Source organism: Peromyscus leucopus, chromosome 19 (genome assembly GCF_004664715.2).
Source record: "Peromyscus leucopus breed LL Stock chromosome 19, UCI_PerLeu_2.1, whole genome shotgun sequence".
Lineage (NCBI taxonomy): Eukaryota > Metazoa > Chordata > Mammalia > Rodentia > Cricetidae > Peromyscus > Peromyscus leucopus.
Window position 1 is genome coordinate 45994271 of NC_051079.1, and position 20642 is coordinate 46014912.

Consider the following 20642-nt stretch of genomic DNA (forward strand, 5'->3'; position numbering starts at 1 on the left):
TAGACTGGGAAGACCCTTCTCTTCCTGTACTGACTTGTATTTAGTCACATTGTTTTTTAGTTTCAAAGACCATTAGAGAGCATCGTAACATTGATGTATGTCCCCAGGGGAACTTGGGCAGTATTGCACTGTCTCTGATCAAAACCAGTCTCAGAACAGGTGTCTAGATGATTTCCGTGTTCTTGTTTCTCTTTATTTTACTTAAGTCATAGATCCTGTAGCTATTGCTATCTGCTAGTCATTGTACAATAACTTGGTATTGTGACTGAAGTTATATTCATCTTTGATAGCTGTCTTTGGCAATATTGAAAGTGGACACAAAACTTAGGGATGAGATAACCTGTAAAGGGTAGCTGTTTTAGCTATGACCTTGAAGCACCACCCCGAGTGAGGTAACAGGTCACTGTTACACCTGCCTATGACCTTGAAGTACATGCTTGGGACCCTTAACAACTGGGATGCATGTAAGCGACTCCCTTCGCCTCCTCGTGGTATTGGATGCTGGGATCTTAGACCAGGTAAATCAGCATGTGACATAGCTCAGCTTTCCCGGACCCTATGATAAATCTCCCATGGTAGTGAGTTAACCCCCAAATGAGTTCCTTCGCTCATTAAATAGACTCCGCATTAATAACCAATTCACATGCTGATACAGGAATACACAAGCCTCTCCAGTTCTTCAAGATGTTCACAGGGTCCATCTTCCATGAGGAGATTTCATACAGAAAGTTGGTGTAAGTCTGTAGAAGCTTTAGTAACATGAGCTTATAGATCTTAATATGAAGGAACTGTATTAAAGGGTCACAGCATTAGGAAGGTTGAGAACCACTGATAAAGCTGCTTCCTTTCCACTCCAAGTATAACCTGTGAAATTCTTTGAACTTTGACAATTCTTTAAACAGCCTAATTGAAAAAAAGAATAAAAACTTGTTTTAAAATAAGTTCTTTAATTTGTTCTTAGACAATTTCAGACGTGCATTTAATGCATTCTCATTACTGCATCTCCCACCTGCTCTCATCTCCCATCCTTGTTATGCACTACATCCCTGCAAGTCCCTTTTCCAAAAATACAGGAATAGGCATCATTTCATACTTTAAAAAAATACAGTTATGACTTCAGATAGTAAATCATTTTTTCTTTTCTTTTCTCTTCTTTCTTTCTTTCTTTCTTTCTTTCTTTCTTTTTGAGATTGGCACTCTAAGGATAGTGTTGTAATGGACAGGCCAACACTAACTTAAACCACACGCTTTAAAATTTGCCTATTGTAAAAGAAGAAAATGTGAGCTTTCATGAATGGGTTCAAGCATTCCACCTTTTCTCAGGAAATAATCCTTCGGGACCTAACTAATTCATAAATGCACACTCCTGTCCCTTTCCCTTTCAGCTGGTTTTGCTTTGTGTATTTGGAACCTCTATCTTTCATCCCATCAATAGTTTGTTATGTCCACCAACGACCCCCGGGGATGTTCTTTCACCTCATCAGTCACTCTGGAGGGCTCTCATCACCCCTGACTGGATGCCAGTAGCGGCCCCTGCCCCCGGACACCCCACACAGTGCTTTCCAGTGTCTCTGTTACCCTATGTGGGACTATGGGACAGCCTGAGACCTGGTTCAAGGCATGAGCTGGTCACCACACTCCCACAAGGAAGAGGAAGGTCATTTGCTCAGCAAGATGCCTGACAGAGAGTCCAGGAAGTAACTGCCACCCTGGCTTAGGGCTGGGGGAGGTAGGAGGTAGGAGGGTGACTCTCCCAGCTCCAAGGACACTGGAGAGAAGATCTCTAGCGTCTGTGCCCAGCACCTCCTTCCAGCAGACACGGTGGCCCACAGACTGAGCTTGTGTGGGAGGGAAGGAAGATCCTTGCCTTGGGCGGGGCAACAGTGACTGGACAAGGGTGGCTGGCTGGCTGCAGTGTCGGCCTGGGGACTGGGAGGCGTGGCTGAGCCTCTGCGTGAGTGCTGGAGGGAGCCAGCAGGAAACTACTGCCTTTCTCTGACTTCCCAGCTCCAATTCGGCCTCCTGATCCTGGCAGTCAAAAGGTACATGGGAGCATAGTATAGTTCTTTCAGAGAGCAAGAGGTGACAAAGACCTTCGCAACCTGAAGCCCAGAGTTTACTGCAACCAACCGGCTCTGGCAGCAGAGGAGGGTTGGGAACACTAGGCTGTGCTGGACTCATATTCAGCCCCTTGGGTGCTGTGTGTGCAAGCGCTTTTTTTTTTTTTTTTTTTTTTTTTTTTTTTTTTTTTTTTTTTTTTTTAAAGAAGACTCGGGGTTCTACTCCACAGCTGCAGCATCCAGTATCCCAAGACTCGTCATCAGCAGTCTTCTGGGTGAAAAACTTTGATTTCTTTCAGAGGATACAGACAGAAAGCCTGAGCCAGAACTACAAGTGCCAGCCCTAAGCTTTCAGGACAGGGGTCTCCAGAGCAAAGGAGGGGAAGCCTTTGGAAAAGAAAGACATTGATAGGACCCATTGGGTCAGCTGGTGGCCAGGGTGCTCATGCTTCTGCCTTGGCTCACAGGATTTGGGGCTGGATTGCTCTTCCTGCACTTCGTGCAGAAACTTCTGTTCCCCTACTTCTGGGAAGATTTGTGGTTCCTGCTCAAGGTGGTGCGCTATGGAATTCAAATGGAGATATACAAACTGAGAGGGGAGCTGGTCACCGTGCTCGATAAGTTCCTGAGCCACGCCAGGAGGCAACCGCAGAAAGCCTTCATCATTTATGAGGGGGACGTCTACACCTATGAGGACGTAGACAAGAGGAGCAACAAAGTGGCCCACGCCTTCCTGACCCACTCCTCGCTGAAGAGGGGGGATGTCGTGGCTTTGCTGATGAGCAACGAGCCAGACTTCGTTCATGTGTGGTTTGGCCTGGCTAAGCTGGGCTGCGTGGTGGCCTTCCTCAACTCCAATATCCGCTGCAATTCCCTCCTCCACTGCATCTGTACCTGTGAGCCCAAGGCCGTGGTGGTGGGCGGAGGTAGAGTATGAGCTGTGGTCTGCTACGCGCAAAGCGAGCCAACCTGTCTCCCCGCTCCCCCTCTGCTAGCCATGTTTCCTGTCTAATACTCTGAGGCGGGTGGTAAGGTGTGTAAGGAATGCCTATAAGATCGCTCTTCCATCCCTCAGCCAGCGGCTTAGCTCCTCCCACACACCCCTCAACCACTTACTTCCTTGTAGATTAGTAAACAGCAATACAACGAAAGAATATTTTTATGAAATCTCTGTTTCCTTCCATTTGGGGAAGGGCAACAAGTACCTTCAGTCCCCGAGAGAACTCAAGAGACATAGGGTCAGATTAGCTATTTTATCAGCCCTGACAAAGTGTTTCATGAGTAAGAAAGCTACCAATTAGTAACTTTATCAAGAATGTGTACATTTGGATAACTGAAATTTTAAACGTGAAATTCTCACATTCTTAGCTTCACCCAGTACTTACTTTGTGCTCTGCAAGCTAGGATTTGACAGCGCAAGACTGAGCTACCCTTCTGAGCCAGCGACAGGCTCTCAGCAGACAATAATCCTCTCCCTTGTTCTGCTTCCCTCCACCATTTTCTGTCATTTACCTTTTTCCTTCCCTGATGTGAGTTAAGACAGCTATGGTTGTATATATTTACCATGACTGATGAAGATAATCTTGGGTTTAATGAGTAATTAATGAAGAAGTTAGGAAATGGGGTAATTCAATAAACTAAAACAGGAAGCCTGGCACTTATTTGGCACAACCTAAAGGGTTTAGACAATTGCTTCTTATATGTAGCTAAAAAGTCGTAAGGGTGTCCAAAGTAAAGATCTTGGGAAAAAAAAAAAAAACCTTAGGTATTTTAGATTAAATGATACAGACTGGTTCTTGGTATAGGATTTCAGAATCCTGGAAGACTAATCTAGTTTCTGCTTCACTGATAGCTGTTTGCCATGCGTGACAAGAAGTGAGTTAGGCTGCGGACATAAGAAGAGCTGGCTGTCGACACAGTAACTCTTCCTACATCTTCGTTATGTCCTTCCAGTTTATCTTGTACAGGTCCAACCATGTCAGGAAGTGTTTATTGTCAAGCACTGGTTTCAGCTAGTTTAGGGCCATAGGAGTGGAGAAGCCAAAGTGTGTCCCTTGGGTACTGTCTGGTGGTTCTCTCAGTCCTCTCTTCCATTCTCAGTGACCTATGGTGACAAGTAGAATCAATGAGTCATATAGAATTCTGACAGTGTGGAGAAACAGTATCAATTCCTACAGTGAATGCAGCAGAAAAATAAACACCGTTTATTTATTATCTATGGGTGTACTCTGACATCTTATCCCATGGCTTACACCACTGCATATCATGTAGCAAATATAAACTCCAAATTATGCTAGAAAATATTACCTCCCTTCAGAAAAGCAAACTAAGAGAGCTACAGTGTCCCTGAAAAGATCTTTGTGGTCACAATGCTGAGGTCAATCTGAGAAGTTTCCCAGAGCAAATTACTAGCGAGTCTTCCCAAGGGGCACAGTGCTGGGTACATCTCAAGTCTTTACACAAACTTGGCTGTAGCGTGAGGAGTTGCTTAATTATGTTCAATTAGTGTTACAGTCGACTTGTTCTAGCTTTGACTTTGCTCTCCAGCAACTAATTGCAGTGTTTCCTTGGTTCTCTGTTTCAATGCCAACATCCCAGCATCCCCTACTCCCTTTTTAGCACGTAAATGCTATGGAGACTGGGAACATAGCTAAGTCCAGTAAAGTACAATCCAAACATAAATACCTAAGTTTGATCCTCATATCCTAAATTAAAAAAAAAAAAAAAAAAAGAAAAGCTCTGTGTGGTAATCTCAGAGCTGAGAGGCAGAGGTAGATGGAGCCCTAGTGCTCACTGGCCATTTAGTCTAGTTACTTGCTGAGCTCTGGAGCAATGAGAGACTCTATCTCAAAAATTGATAAGGCGTCGCTCAATGGAGGAATACATAAGGCTGACCTCTGACCTCCACACAAGCCATATACATGTACTTTCACACATACACACACACACACACACACACACACACATTCCTCATTCCTGCACACACATATGCATTCACACACATACACACACACAACACACACACACACACACACACACACACCACACTACACAGACTACTACTTTGGGTTACTGGAGTTTTAAGTCAATTCTATTTAGTAGAGTTTTTCAGCAAAATAGTTAACTGGAGAAATTAAGTCACATTAATCATTCATCTTAACATATCTTAAAATTCAAATTACACGAATTTTAAAGATATGATAATTATATTTTAATTAACGAATAGGTTATCTTGTTAAGACCAGTATAGAACTTAGTAAATTGTGTGTATTTAAAGTTCTTGTCCTGAAATACTGTATTCTTGGCATTTTTAAACTGCATTGGTGAACAACATACTCCTAATGATTAGATTTTTTTTAAACTTCAGACTCCACAGATTCTGACCAGCTGTTCCTAATGCGGATTCTTACAATCCTAAGGAGAGTGTACAGAAGTGGAGAAATGGTTTATACCGAGCAGCCAGGCAGACCTAGTTCATGTGTAGTTAGCCACTTAGTAGCTACTGGAAAATCTCTGTGAGTGTCACTTTATTAAGCTACAAGATGGTGACAATGCTGTCTACTTCATGGTCGTTCTGAGGACATGATATGGCTTTCATGACGTGGCCAAGTGCCTGCTACAGGGTAGCTCAGTGCTTAGTGACTGAACAGAATTCATGTCGTGTCTATGAGAACATCCTATACCCAACAGAATAGCACACAGTTTGCTTGAAATGATGTTTTAGGGAGTTGGAGATTTAGCTCAGTGGTAGAGTACTTGCCTAACAAGCGCAAGGCTCTGGGTTCAATCCTCAGCTCCAAAAAGGAAAAAAAAAAATGATGTTTTAGAAAAAAATTATACTCCTTATAAGTTATGTACAGTTTTTGGGTTTGTGTGTGTGTGTGTGTGTGTGTGTGTGTGTGTGTGTACAAATTAGTACGTGTGCGTGTGTGAGTGCTCATGCATGTTTGTGCATGTGGAAGCCACAGGACAACTTTTATGGCAGTTCTTCAGTTACCATCCATTTTCCTTTTGAGACAGAGTATCTCTCACTGGCCTGGAAATCATCAAGTAGACTAGCCTGGCCAGCCAATAAGTACCAGGTTTTCTGCCTTCTCTTGGTCTCCTTGGTGCTAGGATCAGAAGTGTGCATCATAATAACTTATTTGAAGATGGGTGCTTGGGGATCAAACTCAGACTCTGTGCTCATAAGGTAAGCACTTTACCAACTGAAATATTTCTGTAGCCCCAGAAGTAATACATAATTTTGAACAAGTTTTATGGGTCAGATTTGATAATGTCCTTGGTGATAGGTACAATTTCCACCTTTCGCTTACTTATCTGGTAACCATATTTGGGAGGAAGCCAAAGGAAAGATATCAATTAAACCACCATCAAACATTATTATTATTATCATCAGTAACAATGATGCCAGCAGTTATCGCTTCTCAAGGTTGACTCAGGTAAAGCATCCCCAGGGGCTCTGAGAGGCAGATGCAGTGAGGTTATCCAAAGAAATCGGGGAGCTTAGCTTAAGTTACTCATTTTAGTAGATTGAAGAACTAGTATTCAAATTCTGGCTTCTGCTGTGGGATTCTGATCTAATCATAATCCCGTTGTGTAAGGACTGCTGGTTGCACTTCAGTATAGTTATAAAAAAGTGTGTGTTCTGGTTATATTATAAGAAAGCATTCCGATATGCCACTATCAAGGTATCAGACTTTTAATATTTGCTATTTAGAAAAACGTGTATGATATTATTCCCTCGAAGAAGCCTGAAGACTCACGTGTGCTTGCAAAGGAGTCTCCTATCTATGTTATGATCTAGGGGTCCAGATCAGGCTCATGTTCTTTGTCAAAGAATTAAAATTAAATGGCAGGGTAAATCTCAGGCAGGACAGGTGACAGCCTGGAAATTCTCCACAAAGCCGGCAGAATCTGTTGCTGAAGAAAGCTTTCATTAGGGAACAGGAAACACTGCTCATAACAGATAAGAAGTGCCTTGGGTTGACCAGGTGCCCACAGGTTTCCCTCTTACTCAAATGTGTGTAACATGCATATTTTACTTTCTCGATGCACAATATACTAAATCACTATGCACAGATAACTTTAAACAATCTCAGGTTACCCCAATCTCCTCTACTCTAAATGGGATAGCACTCTGTGTATGAATTCATTCTAAAAGACTTTAGACTTCTCTTCAGAAGTAACTCCTGCTATTCGCAGTAGACATGCTAACCTGTGCGGCCCAGCCCTATTTTTATGAGCAATTGCCCTCTGACTGTGCAAAGAAAGTGTTCAGGTTAACAACTGAGCCGTTGCAACCCTGCAAATGTCCTTTAGCCATAAAAGAAACTGCTTCTTAATGCTCAACAGACAGGACAAATAAAGTCCTTTTTAAATTTTATTGAAACGTGATATGTATGGAGGTACAGAAAACAAAGGGTTCTTGTGAACTTTATTACCTATCTTGTGTCCTGTGGTACGCTTACATGGGATCCATGCCTATTTTTTAGGACATTGCTAATTTTTTCTTGTATTTATTAGAATGGCTGTATCACATTTTCTTAGATTTAGCAGGGTCAAGAGAGTTACATCGCTGCAAAGGAAAATAATTGGTTTTATTAATTTAAAAGTATAGTATAGCTGACTAGTGGTGGCACACATCTTTAATCCCAACATTCTGGAGTAAAAGACAGGCAGATCTCTGTGAGTTTAAGGCCAGCCTGGTCTACAGAGTGAGTTCCAGGACAGCCAGGGCTACAGAAGAAATTGAAAAACAAACCTGACTTGAAAAATAAACAAACAAAAAGGTATAGTGTAATTAAAAACAAAACAAAACAAAAAGACCTAGACAAAGAATTGAATGAAACAGAATGGCTCAGACTTATCACCTCTCCATGAAAAAGGGAAGATTACTTAACATGTCATGTGAAGACTGCTGATTCTGAAAATAATTATAATGAATAGGAATGTAGAATGGATGTTAATGGGGGATGTGTGGATTTTGAAGTTCAATGCACCTGGATTAAAACAAGCTCATTAGCTTGTGCAAGCTATCAACTTTTAGACTTCCATTTGTTTTCAGACTCCTTGCATTTCATTTCCAAGGAAGGAAATCGTGCACACTTTCTAAGCGTTCTATGATTTGTAATAAACAGTGTTCATAAAAGTACACATAAATAGCAGAATAGATAATACATAATGATAATGAGCATAAATAAACAGAAATAGCACAGACTTCCTAAATGCTCTGTGATTTGAAATAAACAGTGTTAATAAAAGTAGCTGGAGCACTATTTATTCAAGAGTGGGTTTCTGCACCCGATATGCAGTCCTGGTATCTATGTCTGAACAGTACTTTAGCACACTGCTTGCTTAAGCATCATTTTCTTAAAAACCAGAGCCTAGCCATGCCTCTCTAACAAGGCTATTGAGCTGGCCTACACAGGAGAGAGTTGGTTACAAATACTTGATAAAATCTATAATTTCATCCTGACTTCTTTGTGAACATTGTTTTGCACTACAGAGAGACCAGGTCACCTGTTTGGAGCTGATTTTCATATTGCATTTATTAATGTTTTTGGTGCTGGAAATCAAACTAAGGATCCTACAAATATCAGACAGGCATGCTACGATGGACCTATACCCTGAGTCATATAAAAATTTAAAGGTAAAATACTTACCAATATCCTGAGAGCTATAATCAATTGATTCCTTTCCCTCACATTCAGTACTCTAGGTCTGTTAAATGTAGAGCAGGATGACAAAGAGTTATTAAAGCAAGATGCAAAGCACAATTCGAATGGCATGTTAGAGGGACACGTGAAATTTTTGTTATTGATTTTGTAGTCTCAGGAATGTGACTAAGAGGTGCAATGATGATGTAAGAAGAAATTATTTTGTACTAAGAGTGCTGAGTGCTCACATACAGGATCATAACCTAGTCATTTTTACCACTGGGATTCACCTAATGCCCTGCTTTAGATGTGAAGAAAATTTTGCGTGTTTCTTGAAAGAACTTGTTCCCAAAAAATCAAAATCCAATCAACCAAACAAACAAAACCAAATGTGTTGAGTCTTCTTCTGTAATGGAGACTTTATTAAAAATCATAGGAAAAATAGCTAACTCATGTTCTCACACACTTTACTATCAAGATCTGCATCTATTGTAATCTCCCCAGCACAGATCCCAGCTCCTTTAACCAGAAATCTAACCAGAACGTGTGGTGTGCCTGGCAGGTGTGGTAAGCAGCAGACAGAGTGGGGCATTGGTCATTCTGTTGGGGTGTCTGCAGTTCTGCCGAGATCAATGGTTTGTACATTTCTTTGAGGAATGGGTCTTAATGAGTTGAGTTTCATTAATATATTTGAACAGTATTATTTAACAGCCTTGGTTGCTCTTCCAGAGGACCCAGGTTTGATTTCCAGCACACACACACAGGGCTCACAGCCTTGTCTGTACCTAATTCCAGTAGATCTGAAAAGATGTCTTTTGGCTTCCATAGCACCAAGGATGTGCATGGTATGAAGACATATATGCAGACAAAACACCCTCACAAATAACTATATTAAGCAATATTATTTTAAGTCATATCAATATTCTGAATTTCTTTTCAAGGTAAAGGAAGTTTTTTTCATGTTTTAAAACTGATAGTAATAAATAAGTAGTGATTCCTTATCCTTTTTTGTAAGGTTTATTTTCTTTTTATTTCAGGCTGGGGGTGGTGAATCCCATGTGTATGTGAGTGCCTTCAGAGGGCAGAAAGAGGGTGTCAGACCTCTTGGAGCTGGACGTGCCACGTGGGTACTGGGAACTGAATTCTGGTTCTCTGGAAGGACAGGAAATGCTGTCACCATCGAGTCATTCTTCTGTCCCTCTTTATCCTCACATCGATGTTCAGAACTGTCACTATAATACCCAGTATCATTTTTAACCGCTGTTGAAAGGATTTTATTTGAGAATTCTGCCTCAGCTAAATCAGCTGAATTTTAAGGATATAAAATCATGTTTCTTTTGACTTTTGCTCACTTCCTTCATTTTTGTAAACATTACCACTCTTTGTAAACCCTCACTATTTCCTAGACTGCGGTTTCAACAAAGATTCAAGACACAGTCATGCTGTAACTTTGTACTTATGTCCCAATTTATTTAGAAGTTTAGCCATTGGTTTATAATTCCAGGTGGCCAATTTGAAATCACGATAACTATGATAAGTAGTTGAAAGAATTGTTAAGTTCAATATGCCAGAAAGAGTCATTTAAACAAAATCTAGAACTGTTGTTTTGAAAGACTAGATGCTTTGTGCTGTTGTCTTTCCTACCAGCCATTTCCGTGGGTTTTCACACCTTGTCAAAGCAGCCTGCATGCAGCAGGATACTGAATGAATAACGGCATACACTAACCAGAACTGAGAATTCTCCTTGGATTCTTACAGTTTGCTTAATTTATTTGTGGTATAAATGAAGATTAATAAGATATTTTAAGACCTAACCCCTAGTTTCCTGGCATAATGCCTCATTTATGTGTTTGCTTTGAGTTTCTTACAGGTTATATTTATGAGTTACCTAGTGCCATTTGACTCGGTTATTTGTATTAATTTTACTGGAAAATACAATATATTTTGATCATGGTTTTTATCCTCCCTCAGATACTCCTGACCTGCCTACCCACCTACCTCTAAGTTCTTTGTTTTCACTCTCTCAAACAGCAACAAAGAGACAAAAACAAAACCTAGAAATACACACACACATACACACACACACACACACACACACACACACACACGCCCTCCCCACACACAAATGAAAATCAAAACAATCAAAAGACAAAAAAAAGCAAAATGAAACAAAGAGTCCACGAAAACACTATTGAGTTTGTTTGTGCTGGCCAATGACTCCTGGTCCTGGGGCCTGCCCTGGAGTATTGGTTGACATATCCAATGAAACACCATTGGAGAAAACTGGCCTTCCATCTCCCAGCAGACATCAGCTGGAGAGAGCTTCCTGGTTAGGCATGGGACCCTATGTCTCCCTCCTTCTGACCCAAACCTGCAAAGGTCCTGTGCAAGCTGTCACAGCATCTGTAAGTTCATATGTACAGCAGTCCGTCCTGTTGTTCCCGGAAGACACTTTTTGCTTGGAGTCAACCATCAACCCTGGCTCTTAGAATCTTTCTGCCTCCTCCTCTTTAGGCCACTACTAAACCAGTATATCTTGCAGCCAGATCACTGCTGTTGGTCACAGGGTTTGTAGTTGGGTGGTATTGGTGTACCTTTCTCTTTTCTGCATCTTCCAGCACCATGAATGCTAGTCCCTAAGGCTGACGCTTCTAGTTAGGCACCTGTTTGACATTTGCATGTTTGATGATATAACTAAGTACTGTCTTTAGCAATATGTAGATGTAACCAACCGTCTTATTAAATAAGAAACACAGAACCAATGTAAAAGAGAAAGCCAAGAGGTCAGAGCTCAGAGCTAAAATCTTACCCTTCCTCCTGCCGTGGTTCCAGCTTCCCGAAAGAGCTATTTCCCTGTGTGTAAGTCGTTTCGTAGTCATTCTGCCTTCTCATTGGTTGTAAACCCAAACACGTGACTGCCTCATCACTGTCTGTATGTACAGCCCCCCGGGTCTTAAAGGCATATGTCTCCAATGCTGGCTGTATCCCTGAACACACAGAGACCTATGGGGTTAAAGGTGTGCGCCACCACCGCCACACTCTGTCTATGGCTCCAATAGCTCTGACCCCCGGGCAACTTTATTTATTAACATACAATCAAAATCACATTTCAGTACAATTAGAATACCACCACAGAAATAGGTTGTGGAGATCAAGCAATAGCATTGGCAATAACTTGTGATATTTGGAGATTCCTATAGGGCCCCTTTCCCAATGACTCAACTAGATATAACCAATTCCTGCCCCTGAAGGTTTCACGTGATAGCATAAGATATCTAGTTGGGGCATTGGCTCCCATATTATTTGGTTACTCCACTTAGATTTATTTCATATATGTATGGTTTTAGGAAGCTTCTACAGTAGTAGGTTTCCATATAATTTTTCAAATGGCCTTTAGCGTCAGTTGTCCTCCCCATATTCCTTTGTTTACCCTGTCCTCCCATCTCCTTCCTTATTTAATCCTCCTACTCTGGCTTCCCCTTGTCTCTCCATGTGTGAACTTGATTTTCCCTTCTTTGGGAGATCGTTTCCTCCCCTCTGGTCCCGTAGTAGGTAACTAAACCCCCGTGGTGGTTTGGATTGAAGTGCACATTTTGAAAGCTTAAAAGTAACATACACCTAAAAGAGAAAACAGAGTATTTGTCATCTGGGGCCCGGGTTACCTCACTCGGGATGCTTTTGCCCTAGTTCCATCCTTTTAAGTGGAAATTTCATAACTTTGATTTTCCTAACAGCTGAACAATATCCCACTGTGTAAATGTACCACATTTTCATTATCCATTCATCAGGTGATGGACATCTAGGCTGTTTTCAATTAGGTAAGCAATGAACATGGTTAAGCAAGTGTTGCTCTAAGAAAATACGGAGTTCTTTGGGCATATACCCAAGAGTGGTATAGCTGGGTTTGATGCAGATGTATTCACAGATTTCGAAGGAACTATAACACGGATTTCCACAGTGGCTGTACAAGTTTGCACTCCCACCATGAATGAGTGTTCCCCTTATACAATATTCTCACCAGTATGAGCTGCCATTTGTTGTATGGCATATGATCTTGGCCATTCTGACTAAGGTAAGATAAAATTTCAAAGGAGTTTTAATTTGCATTTCCCTGATGGCTAAAGATCTTGAACATTTCATTAAGTGTTTTTCAGCCATTTGTGCTTTATCTTTTAAAAACTCTCTGCTTTGTTCTATATCCCATTTTTAAACTGGATTGTTTATTTTTTTGATCAAGTTTTTCTTTTGGTTATTTATATATTCTAGATATTAACCTCCTATCATATGTATAATTGATAAAGATCTTTTCCCATTCTGTAGGCTGCCAATTTGATGGAATGATAGTGTCCTTTGCCATAAAGAAGTTTCTTGGCTTTATGAAGTCACATTTATTGCTAGTGACTGTGATATTAGTGTCCTGTGTTGTCAGTTTCCTGATGAGAAAGTCCTTTCTGTGCCAATGAGTGCAAGCCTACTTTTCACTTTCTCTTCTATCAGACTTAGGGTACCTAGAATTATGTTGACATTCTTAATTCATTTAGAGTTGAATTTTCTAGAGGGTGATAGATATGAAACAATTTTCTTTCTTATACATACAATTATCCAGTTTGAACAGAAATGTTTGTGGAAGATACTGTTTTCTCTCCAATGTATTTTTGGCTTCTTTGTCAAAAATCAGGTGTCCATAGGTGTGTAGACTTATGTCTGAGTTTTCAATTCATTTCAGTTGACCATTTTGTCTGTTTTTATGCCAATACCATTTTTTATTAATATAGCTCTGTAGTATAACTCAAAATCTGGCATGGTGATACCTCCAGGCATCCTTTTACTATTCAGGATTGTTTTAGCTGTCCTGGGTCTTTTGTGTTTTCATATGAAGTTGGAGATTGTTTTCTCAATATTTGTGAAGAATTATATTGGAATTTTGTTGGCAATTACATTGAATCTGTAGGTTGCTTTTGGTAGGATGACCATTTTGATTATATTAATTCTATGGATACACAAACATGGAAGATCTTTCCATCTTCTGGTGTCTTCTTTGATTTCTTTCTTCAATGTCTTAACATTTTTCCTATTCAAGTCTTTATTTGCTTGATAAGCATAATCCCAGCATATTATTTTTTATTTATTTATTTTTTTGATTGAGGCCATTGTGAAAGGTACTGTTTCTATGATTTATTTCTCATTCTGTCATTTGTATACAGTCAAGTTTCTAATTTTTGTGTGTTAATTTTGCATCCTGCCACTTTTCTAAAACTATGTGTCCTGGCTGGTTTTGTGTGTCAACTTGATGCAAGCTACAGTCTTGAGAGAGGAAGGTGCCTCAGTTGAGGAAATGCTTCCATGAGATCCAGCTGTAAGGCATTTTCTCAATTAGTGATCAACAGGGGAGGGCCCAAGCCATGGTGGGTGGTGCCATCCCTGGGCTGGTGGTCCTGGGTTCTATAGAAAGCAGGCTGAGCAAGCCAGTAAGCAGCACCCCTCCATGGCCTCTGCTTCAGCTCCTGCCTCCAGATCCTGCCCCATTTGAGTTCCTGTCCTGACTTCCTTCAGTGATGAACAGCGATATGGAAGTGTAAGCTGAATAAACCCTTCCCTCGCCAACTTGCTTTTTGGTCATGGTGTTTCATCCCAGCAATAGAAACCCTAACTAAGACACTCTCTTTTTTGGTGTAGATATCTGTTCTAGTCTTTATTCGGTAGGTGGTCCACTCTTTGATTGTTGCTCCCCACTCTGAACCCTAGGCAAGTGTGATGGGCATGGGGTCCCTGGCAGAGAATAATTGTTGGTTGGTAGGTGACACAAAGGAATGGAGATGAGGTAGGAGGAAAGGATGAGGTAGTTTGTTAGAAAGAGCTAAGAGGACCCTGGGTCATCACTGAAGGGCAGAGTCTCCACAAAATGGAGGTAGGGTAGGAGGAAAGGCTCCTCTAGGCAGGCATAGCAGGACTCAGATAAAGTCTGGAGAGACAGGGATGACACTTGACTCGTTTCTGTTGCTGCTTCTTCATGATTAATCTGAATTACGGAAGCCAAATCAGGAGTGTAATAGAACTGAACAGTGATTGACAGACAGCTTTTCTGAGACAACTGGTTAATCATTCATGGTTCACATCCTCTTCATGAAAATATGTAACATAGTACAATGAATCCAGATTCAAAACAGTATATAGTTTGTGATTATGTTTCATAATATATAGTTATGATTATGTTTGTTTAATTTTAAGAATTAAATAACATATAGTTGCTTTTTATGTACAGGCCAAAATTCATATATTCTAGAGCATTCTAACCAGATCTATTATACTAAAAGGTATTATTCCTAATCACTGTGTTTTTAAAGATTCTTCAAGTATGTATATTTGCGTGTGTCTTTGTGGGGATATGTGCACTTGAGTACAGGTGCCCAAAGATGCCAGAAGAGACATCTGACCACAGGAGCTGGATTACAGGCCATTGTGAGCTGCCTGTTGTAGGTGCTGGACACTGAACTCGTCCTCTGCAGGAGCAGTATAACTATTAACCTCTGAGCCCCAACTCTCCAGTCCAAGTCACTGGTTTCTTTCTTTTTTTTTTTTTTTTCGAGACAGGGTTTCTCTGTGTAGCTTTGCTCCTTTCCTGGGACTCGCTTTGTAGCCCAGGCTGGCCTTGAACTCACAGAGATCCACCTGGCTCTGCCTCCCGAGTGCTGGGACTAAAGGCGTGCGCCACCACCGTCCGGCCAAGTTACTGGTTTCTTTATGATGCATACATAGTTATAGAATTACTTAATTTCACTTTGATTACCAGTTACACTAGGCATCATTTTGAGAACTTGGTTTATTAGCTTCTTAGAGATGCTGTGATAAAATGCCATACACTGGGAGCTTATAATAAGGGAAGTATTTTTTGCTCAGTTCTGGAGGCTAACAGTCTAAAGCAAAGGATTTGCCAGCTTCATACTCACATACTTACATTTTTCTAAATGTAAGAAAGACTCTTTCTTTGCCTTTACTTAGCCTCTAGTGGTTGTCAACAATCCTTGGCTTTGTTGGTATTGATTGCAAAATGCTAGTGGGTATCATGCAGCACCACCAAAGATATTAGTCCAGTTGTCAAGTTAAAATAAGAAACACAGCAATCAGAAGTCCCTCACACCTTGGAAAGAATGGAATATCATAGAAATAAAGAAAAAAACCTACCAACTATAAATGTAAAACTTTCATTTTACTGTCAAAGACCAATGTTAAAATAAAGCAGAATTACAGTTAAATGTAACAAGCATAGTTCTCCCTAAATTCTGGAAAAAGAGTTTTCAGACAGGATTGATTTTTTTTCTTTTGTGTACTGTTGGGTGCTGAGTACCTTAATATCTAATGCTTCCTCATGAGGGGCTCACCACTGCCATATCTCCCTTCTCCTCCATCAATAACCTCCTTTAGAGTATGACGTCTTATCTTATATTAGTGGCCAAATGAAAGTCTCAAATAACTTAGTCTCACCTCACCTCAGCTATTGCCTTTCTGTGTTCTTAATTCTGGAAGCAAAAAGTTTCTGAAAAATAGTATCCTGGTTGCTTTTCCATTCCTTAACACTCAGACCCTTGAACTAACGATGCTCCAAAGTTTTTCAGTCCTGGAGACTGGATCTCTCAATATTTATTGTTCTTTTTTTCTGTTTGACCTTGTTTCTGTCCTTGGCCTTGAGTCTCCAGGCCACTGCTGGAGGCTCTGTTCATCACTCCACTGGCAGCTGTCCCTGTCACATCCTCCCCTGCATAGAGGACCTTGTTCTGTTTCTGGAAGGCATTCTTTTTTCCCCCTCTGCTTCAGGGGTTTGCAACTTTACTTATCATGGTGCTGAGTGAACAGGCCTCTCCCTGAATTCATTAACCTTTGGCTTCAACATGGTCTTGAAACCACTCCAGAGCAGCCAAGGGATTTCCTCAAATGTGTTTCATTAAGGTTGAGCAATTTAGCACTCAGATGTTCTCCTGGAATAATTAACTACCAAGTTATATTTAGAAGAACATGCCTTCTGCAGTATCCTAAATTTAAATTTGAAGAGAATCTAAGAAATAGTTTTATTTAAAAGATGGGAAAATATAATAATTTTTTGTAATAGAATCTATTAGATAATTGAAGACAGCTGTAAAGAGAAGGTAGGAAGAAAGAGAGGCTTGATCTGACCTCAGGTGAGACCAAGACCATGTTTGTTCATAACAAGGGGGCAAGTGTGTGGATGGCCAAAATACCTACAAAGATAAGATCTGTCCCCTTACAGGGGCAGAAATTACTACCACCCCATAGTCCCTCTCTTCAAGAAAGACTTGGCCTGGCCACAAAGGAGGCTGGGAAGTGTGGTCTTTTAGCAGGAAGCTGTCAAAATCATCAACATTTAATGTGAACCTGCTTTGTGTTGTTCAATCAGATGGTGACAGAATTGTTGTTTCAGGTTGAAATAGACACAGGGCTTGGAATGGTGGCTCATGCTTATAATCCCTGGATTTTTCAAACTGAGGTGGGAAATTGCAAATTCAAGGACAGACTAGGGGTATTTAGGGTGACATGCCAAAAAACGAAGTATTTCCCAAACCAAACATAAGCATAAAATAGCCTTTTCAATCAGAAAGAGAGGAGACTTTGCTTCCATTTTATCTCTGTTCTAACACGTGAAAGAAACCCAACATGAAATTTGAGATTAGAAGGTTTTTTACACCTATTTCTAATCACTTGCTTTTCAGATTTACTTGGAAGCATAGAAGAAATCCTCCCCAGCCTCCCCAAGCACATCACTGTTTGGGCAATGAAGGACTCCGTTCCACAAGGTGTAGTTTCACTCCAAGAAAAGCTGAGCCTGGCCTCTGATGAGCCAGTGCCAACAAGGCATCATGTCACCTCAAGCCTCAAGTCTACCTGCCTCTATATTTTTACCTCTGGAACAACAGGTATGTTCGCTCTGTCTCTGTCTCTCTCTCTCTTTGTGTGTGTGTGTGTGTGTGTGTGTGTGTGTGTGTGCCTTTGTGTCACCAATACTGGTGTTGCAGGTACTGAACAGACATACACATACAAATATTAAAAATAATAAAATCTTAGATCTGATGTGTAAAGTCTCAAACTTAGGACAAATGGTTAACTAACGTGTCTATTTAACATATCAAAGTGGACCTGACTGCCAGGTTCTCCCAACAGCTCTCAGTTTCCACCTGCTATGGGGTATGGCTGGAATACCTTGCCCTCTACACTCTCCAGCCCTGGGCCTGTTCTATCCTTCCCCTGGAGGATTTGCCCTACATAATGCAGCCATTTTGGTTACCCACCCTTTTGTACATTTGCCCTCTTAGCTGCTGCAGTTTGTTCCTCTCCCTCCGCTTCTCTTCCCGCCCCTCTTCTGACATGGCCAAGCTTTGCCTGGTCATGTCCACTTTGGATCTCCTAGATGTTTGGTCCCTGCCTATGCTCTTGCTTTGATCTATAATAAACTTTCTTCTTCATCATGCCTAGGAGCAATCATGTCCCTTTCCTCTTCAGTTCTCTTTTTTTTCCATTCACCTTCTGTGTTTATAAACCTGGTAGTGGACTCCAAAGCAGTTCTCTCTATTCTTGACTTTTGGTGCAGGTGGCAGCTCTCCTAACTTTCCCAGAATAACCGGGTCTTATGACTCACGGAAAGTCCCCAAGACTTGATAAATCCAGAGAAAGAAACAACACGGGCTCATGGAACTCAGCTCTCTTTAGTGGGAGAAAAGGTTAAATGGTGATAACCAAAGGAAAATAATAAATCAACTTGAGGATTCACAGGGATTCTCTGACTTTCAGGAAGCACTGAGCCGTGAACGACAGGCCAAAGATGCTCTGTGATCAGTTTGATGGTTGGGATTTTGTTTCCGAGTTTCAATGTTGCTATTACCTATGTGTGCCACGTTGTAAGCAAAATTCCTATTACACAATAACTTAAAAAAAAAAAAAAAAAAACTTACCAGCCAATCATTTGGTGCATCTTATCTTTTTTAGTCCTTAAGAAAACAAATTACATTTGAATGATTAGAATAAATAAACTAAAAAATGCCAGGATGTATCAGTTTGTCAGCATAAATTTTGTTGGACAATGCGATTTGAAAGAGAATGACTTTTGGAAGGGGTTTTCTTAATATCCAGCAGAAGGAGCTTAGACAGTTAGTCTTGGTGGTTGTGTTCTTTAACAAGTCAGGGGTGACTTAAAGGCAGTCTCTAAATGTCTGCTCCAATGAGAACAGACTGGAGCAGATTCTAACAGACATTTATTTCCTCTTCAAGGTCAAAGCTGAGGCATTTTATGCTGTTGCAAAGCTGGCTGAGAGAGAAAGTGCCACTAATTTTACATTTCATATTTATTATATTACAGTTCTATAGCACAGAATTGGGGAAAGGTTTTAGATATGTGAGAGAAAAGCTCTACATTTATTGTTTAATTCTGCTTCAAAGGCAGAAAGTATGTGCAGTCCTTTAAAAAAATGCTTCTCTATCTCTAGAGAGAACAGGTAACTTAGCAGACCCTTAGTACCCATGCACAAACATTGTCTACTGATTATTCTTAGTTTACCTGCACCCCACCCATCCACACACTCCTTTATGTTGCAGGCACTTCCTCTTCCTATCACCCTAAGAACCGCTAAATGCTGGCTGGTCAGTGTCATAACAGTGGACGCGTTCTAACTAAGCTGTGTAGAACCCAGATAATGGTTTGTTTTCTTTCAGGTCAAACTCCTCTCAATCTGGAATTAATTGTTCTTCTGGTTTGCTGGCCACCTAGAACTGCTTTGTATTTAGTGTTGTAGTTTCCAACTTTTTTTTTTTTTCATAATTTTGGTCTTGTAAGCCCTTTCTTATTGTCAGGAAGCCAGATGGGAAGCTGCAAGGGACTGGTGGCTAGAGGGAGGGTTGCTTGTGTGTGGCAGGTGAGACATGATGAAGGATGAGGACAAAAGATAGCAAAGAGAAGGAATGGATTGTACACAGCTCTAGAGAGTTAGGGATGCCAGTGGGAGGTCAAGTGGCAGGAAAGAACTCTACCTGAAGTGCTGTGTGGGAGAGGGGATGAAAGCTTATTGAAGCCCAGGGGCACTCTTCCTTAGATTACACTAAGAGATCATGCATGGATTAGAATAAAGAAAACACTCATGAAGAGGGGATTTTACCTAGCCCTGGTGTTGCTCATTAGGTATATCATGGTCAAAACCTATAGGTTGTGAGGGTATGGCCAATGACCTGAGAGGCTTGTTGCTGTAGCACAGTCTTGTGGTGATAGTCCTCAGAAACTGAAAGAGATAACTGGGTTTCCAACAACATGGATCCTGAAATAACAATTATGTTGAACTAATTTGAGATGCCACCTCTTCCTCAACCAGGAAACATTGCTGTAAATAGTGAAGGAGTCCAATGCATTCCTTCAAGTCAATTTTTGGACACCCTTTGTTCCACCCTTCTCCTTCAGTCCTGTCCAGTAGCTGTCTTGTCCTATATTTGTTTTTCATCTTGGGAATGCCTTCAGCATTTTCTTTTCTTGGTCCCTACTCAGCAGAGCTTCAGCTCCTTCATTCTTTACTCTCTCTGCCCTGTTCTCTGCAGCATCTTAATAAGAGTCATAAGGAAAGGAGCACTTTTACACATTCTTATATATCCCCAACATCTCTTTTCTGTCCTTAGAGAAGGAAGACTTCTTGTAGAATTGTATGTGTGTTGTTGGAGAGTTTTCTCTCCGGGTCCACCAAGCTCTGGCAGTCCGATAGCCCACTTATAAAATAAACACACAGACGCTTATATTATTTACAAACTGTATGGCCGTGGCAGGCTTCTTGCTAACTGTTCTTATATCTTAAATTAACCCATTTCTATAAATCTATACCTTACCACATGGCTCCTGGCTTACTGGCATCTTCACATGTTGCTTGTCATGGCAGCAGCT

General features: G+C 40.9%; 1 protein-coding gene across 1 annotated transcript; it reads left to right on the forward strand.

The window, feature by feature from the left end:
• The first annotated feature begins 2236 nt into the window (after positions 1-2236).
• On the forward strand, positions 2237-18385 carry LOC119086222 (long-chain fatty acid transport protein 6-like). The gene is made up of 3 exons (XM_037196917.1): positions 2237-2986; positions 17443-17646; positions 18318-18385. Exons 1-3 carry the CDS (start codon positions 2506-2508, stop codon positions 18383-18385), a joined length of 753 nt encoding a protein of 250 aa, XP_037052812.1. The 5' UTR covers positions 2237-2505.
• The last annotated feature ends 2257 nt before the right edge of the window (positions 18386-20642 follow it).

Coding starts and splice junctions, on each gene's coding strand:
- LOC119086222 (XM_037196917.1), top strand. CDS start 2,506: ATGCTTCTGCCTTGGCTCACAGGATTTGGGGCTGGATTGCTCTTCCTG. Junction 2,987..17,442: donor GGCCGTGGTGGTGGGCGGAG/GTAGAGTATGAG, acceptor CTTGCTTTTCAG/ATTTACTTGGAAGCATAGAA. Junction 17,647..18,317: donor TTTTACCTCTGGAACAACAG/GTATGTTCGCTC, acceptor CTTTTGGTGCAG/GTGGCAGCTCTCCTAACTTT.